The sequence below is a fragment of the Glycine soja genome, chromosome 5 (genome assembly GCF_004193775.1).
Source record: "Glycine soja cultivar W05 chromosome 5, ASM419377v2, whole genome shotgun sequence".
Lineage (NCBI taxonomy): Eukaryota > Viridiplantae > Streptophyta > Magnoliopsida > Fabales > Fabaceae > Glycine > Glycine soja.
The window spans coordinates 5,383,144-5,387,633 of NC_041006.1; the positions used below are offsets into that span (position 1 = coordinate 5,383,144).

The 4,490-nt window shown below is 31.6% G+C and overlaps 1 protein-coding gene across 2 annotated transcripts; it reads right to left on the reverse strand.

The window, feature by feature from the left end:
• Positions 1 to 1,120: 1,120 nt before the first annotated feature.
• On the reverse strand, positions 1,121 to 4,490 carry LOC114412157 (autophagy-related protein 8f-like). 2 transcript variants are annotated; one of them, XM_028375950.1, is made up of 6 exons: positions 4,361 to 4,490; positions 3,766 to 3,807; positions 3,615 to 3,670; positions 2,688 to 2,740; positions 1,537 to 1,655; positions 1,121 to 1,401 (listed from the first exon to the last, which is right to left on the reverse strand). In XM_028375950.1, exons 2-6 carry the CDS (start codon positions 3,800 to 3,802, stop codon positions 1,298 to 1,300), a joined length of 369 nt encoding a protein of 122 aa, XP_028231751.1. In that variant the 5' UTR covers positions 3,803 to 3,807; positions 4,361 to 4,490; the 3' UTR covers positions 1,121 to 1,297. The 2 variants fall into 2 exon arrangements, with proteins under 2 accessions (XP_028231751.1, XP_028231750.1); XM_028375949.1 differs by having other exon boundaries at positions 4,194 to 4,455.

Here is a 4,490-nt window from a genome sequence, read left to right on the forward strand (position 1 = left end):
GTTACGACTTCTGACTTTAAGTCGTAACAATTGTTACGACTTACTCCGTTTTGGATAATTTTTTGAAATATACCCCCAAATGAAAAATTGCAAATTTTTTTACCCCCAATTGGTAAAAAAGCCATAAATTGGTTGAGGATATGCTAACTCAAGGAATCATCCAACACAATAAGTTTGATATTATTATTAAGTTTATTAAGTTCAATAATGATATAATATTTGATAATATTATTAAAAAAAATTATATATATATATATATATATATCTTAATAAATAAAATAATTAATACTATAAAAATTATCAATCAATTTATTTTTATACGCTAATTAATTCTATTAGAGAGCTCCTACATCGTTTGTTGACAGTAAAAACTGATCATACTCTCCGTGAAGACAACCAGTGTGTGCTGACTTCCTTGAAAAGCCAAAATGAGATTAAGGGGTATTTAGTTGGGTTGTTTTCTGTTTTATTTTCACTGAAAATAGAAAATGATGATAAAAATGTGTTTAGTTAGACTTCTATTTTCATTTTCAGTGAAAATATTTTTTCAAATAAATCAAAAACTGGAAACAATAAAATCTTGCTTTCAGTTGAAACCAGGAACCTCATTTTAGGTAAAATAAAAACGCAGTAGCAAGAAATATAATTTTAAGCAAATCTAAAAATACATTTTCTTTTGATAACACATTTTCAGTGTTTTTATTTCTTGAAAGCAGAAAACAATAAATCAAATCAAACATGTTTTCAGAATTCTAATATTTTGAAAATAAAAACAGTTTTCAAAAAATAAAAACAAAAAATTAAAACAGAAAATAAAAATACAAACCAAACACACCCTAAGATTTCTTAGAAGCTCTATTTCCTGCCTCAGTCCCTTTCCAATCTCCTTTGCTCTCTGAAATAATATAAATTCCACAATCCAGTAGAGAATTGTGACAAATTCCACCAAATAATGATTACTGACTCAACTCCATGCGAGTTTGCCTCTTCCCAATAACCATATATCCAGATGAAGGGGAAAAGTGGCTTACGAAAATTGAAACATTAAACTACTCGAAAGTATCGATTCAAAATTAGCATGAACATCCCAGATATGCATAATGAACAACCGAGAGAAGAGTTGCAAGGCAGAAAAGGAAGAAACTTTTTTAACATTAAACAGGTTCTTCTTAAAGTTTATATACAAACTGTACATTATATTGAGAGCAATGTACTTTGATATCGAGTATTGATACAAATTTATGAGACTAGCCAATGAGAATGCAATCAGATTATAGTGCCAATCTTTAAAATAATGCTAGTGGGAAGTCAGATCCCCAAAGGTGTTCTCTCCACTGTAAGTAACATAAAGAAACCCATCCTCATCCTTCTTCTCATCATATATGGCAGACATAATTGCTCCTGAAAAAATTGAGAAACACAGAAAAGTTATAGGCTACTACTACTACTACTACTCTCTATTAGAAGGCTAAAGAATCATATTGCAAAATTAACTCAAACAAAATTGAAGGAGAATATTATTTTCTGAAGCTTTACCTGTCGGTGGAAGGACGTTGTCCACAAAGATAAAGATTGCCTTTTCTGCGCTTAATTTAATCCTTTTGCGGATAACATAGACGAACTGTCCAACTGTCAGATCAGCAGGGACAAGGTACCTACAATTAATTCATTCAGTTTGATGATAACTAAAACAAAGGACATACGGCTGCCAATGCCAATTATACACCTAAGAAAATTTAAATGTCATGACAAAAAGTCAGTTGACAATAGAAATATTACAACAAATGATATCTAAGTCCATTCTATCACTTTGTTATCATCAGGCAGAAAATACAAATCCATCATGGCCAGGAGCCAAGGTATACGAGAACCAACACTTGTATAACATCAAATTCTTTTAAAAATAGATAACCGGTTCAAATTCTGTTTATCTAATTCATAATTAAGGTACTTTCACAAAATCAGAAATGCATATACAATAGAAGTAGCAATTATGGCTTTAGCTACCCACACTATCATGAATTGATAGTTATTCATACAATTCATCACTTACCAATATCAATAAATTTGAGCCAAAGTCACTACAATGTTTTGATCAATTTAGTACATCAATAAGTACTTGCAGAAAAGTAATTTTGATCAATCCATCTATTGAATTATAAGTACTTGGCGTGTAAAAGTTCATATCAAATTTTAGAAAATTTACAAAAACGGGAATATTATAAAATGCTTGAATTATCTTTTCTTTAAAAAGTATATTGTATGTTAATTTTAAAACAATGGATGGAGGGTAAAAGTCCTAATTTTATGCGAAACTTTGTAAGCATGACTTTCATTATACACATTTACAATCCAATGTTTGTTAAGAGTTCATCTACTTGGAACATATTTATTGGAGTAAGCTTCTAAACCTACAAACTTGAAATTGTTGCAGACATTTATAGAAAAATAGAGAAAAATTCCTGCAGATCCAGAAAATTTTGCTATTAGGAAAAAAAAGAACCATGATTTCTCACCTTCCACTTACTTTGCCTAATGACCTCTGTTTTCAAAATATATGTTATTGAAGATTATGTTACAGTTTAAATACAATACCAAAAATTCCATTTTCCTTTCCTTTAACATACAAGTAGAAACAAATAATGTGATCTTTCCAGATTATATGAAAAGTATTGACAAAATCTTACTTCTTCTTGTCAATACTTGGGATATCACTTCTTTCTGCCTTCTCCACAATCACCTTCAAGCACATCGAGAGACAATTTAGCACAATAACTAGAGATATACCACCGATGTACATTTTCAAGTATCACACATACAGTAGGAAGCAAGTAGAAGCATACGTGAACATGAATTGCCCTTAAATGACATATTGAATGAAGAAACTAGTTCTAAGCTGCAAATAAAATAGCTTGAGGGCATAAGATACTCCACACTTGCATTATTGTATTCAATCTTTGGTTAAAGGCCTAGGCCACAAATGCAGTTTCATGAGTAAAAATCATTTGAACATTCTTCCTTGAGTTGAATTCATTCTATAATTCAGTGAACTCAGTAAAAACCGAACTAGGCCAGCCAGCCTGGTAGAAGTAGTCAAACCATGAACCTACTATGTCTCTTATCAGAACATTATCCAGTTCAACCATGAATTTAACTAACTAAACCAATCAAACCATGACTTGGGGGATCTCAATAGTTGTTTTTTACAACATTTTGAGTCTTCCAAAAGAGTATCACCACCACAATGAACAACAGCACAACACAACACTAAATCATGAATATCAAATCTGTAATTAACTAATTATGTAACCCGGTGACATGCATTTATCACTATTAACATGGAAGGTTGCAAATGAAGCACTAGATCCCACATCCAATAATATTCCTACACAAAGGTCAGGTGCTACCATGCTAGTCAGCTATCTATGCTGCCAAATTATGAAATGAAAGAGACAACAGATAAAAGACAACATTTAATCATCAGAACAAAAAGAGTCGCATATACTGAAAAGCATTGATGCTGTCGATCCTCAACAGGCAAAACAGATAAAAGAACAACATAGACAGCATCAGTAACAGATAGTTGCAGAGGAAAAATCAGAGTTAGTTCTCACCGGGATACGGTCTGGGTATTTCTCCCTAATCCTAGCAGCCTCGGCTCTTCTCTTCTCTGCAGACAAAATCAACCATTTATTTTGTATATTATTCAGCTTTCCACACAATTATTTTTCACCAACAATAAAAAACAAAAAACACAGCATATACCAAGATCATGCTCTTGTTTGAAGTAACTCTTTGTCATTCTTCCTGGAATTAGCATCAAATAAAAGTCAATCAAAAACTAAGATGATGCATCGTCCATTCTTCCAACAAAGGACAAATAATTCGTTAATCACTCGAAATAAAATAAATAATTAAAAATACACACTAAGTTTTAGAAATAAACAAATAAAAAGGAGCATCATTCAGAAACAGAAAAAAAAATTAACAAACAAGTACCCAGCAATAATCATAAAAAAACAAGAAGATTGAAGATGGGCCTACACCTAAAATTCTTATTTAACAAAAAGAGCATGCAACAGAACATTAATCTTCGTTATATAAAATTAAAAAGAGCCGAAGTTTCAGGCAATTTTATTATGGAATTTCCGATCAACTCTTCCAAATAACGGAATTTAGGAAAAGATAAAAACCTCTGATTGCAGACAATCTCTCCTTAAAAAACAGGGAAAGAGACACAAAGCGGTTCCGACAATTTACTTCTTATCGGCGAAGGAAATTTGTTTGGCCGGTTAATAATTTTCGATACTTAAACCTCAAGGTTTACGAATTTGATTGTATATAGCTCAGAAAACTAAACCTCGTGAAGACGATCGAAAAACAGAAGAAAATCAACGCTCCGGTTTCTTGCTCACAACTCCAACAAGGCCGTGTTTGCTTCAACAAAATAAATAAATATATTGCTGCTTGCTTTTATACTCTTTCCTAAC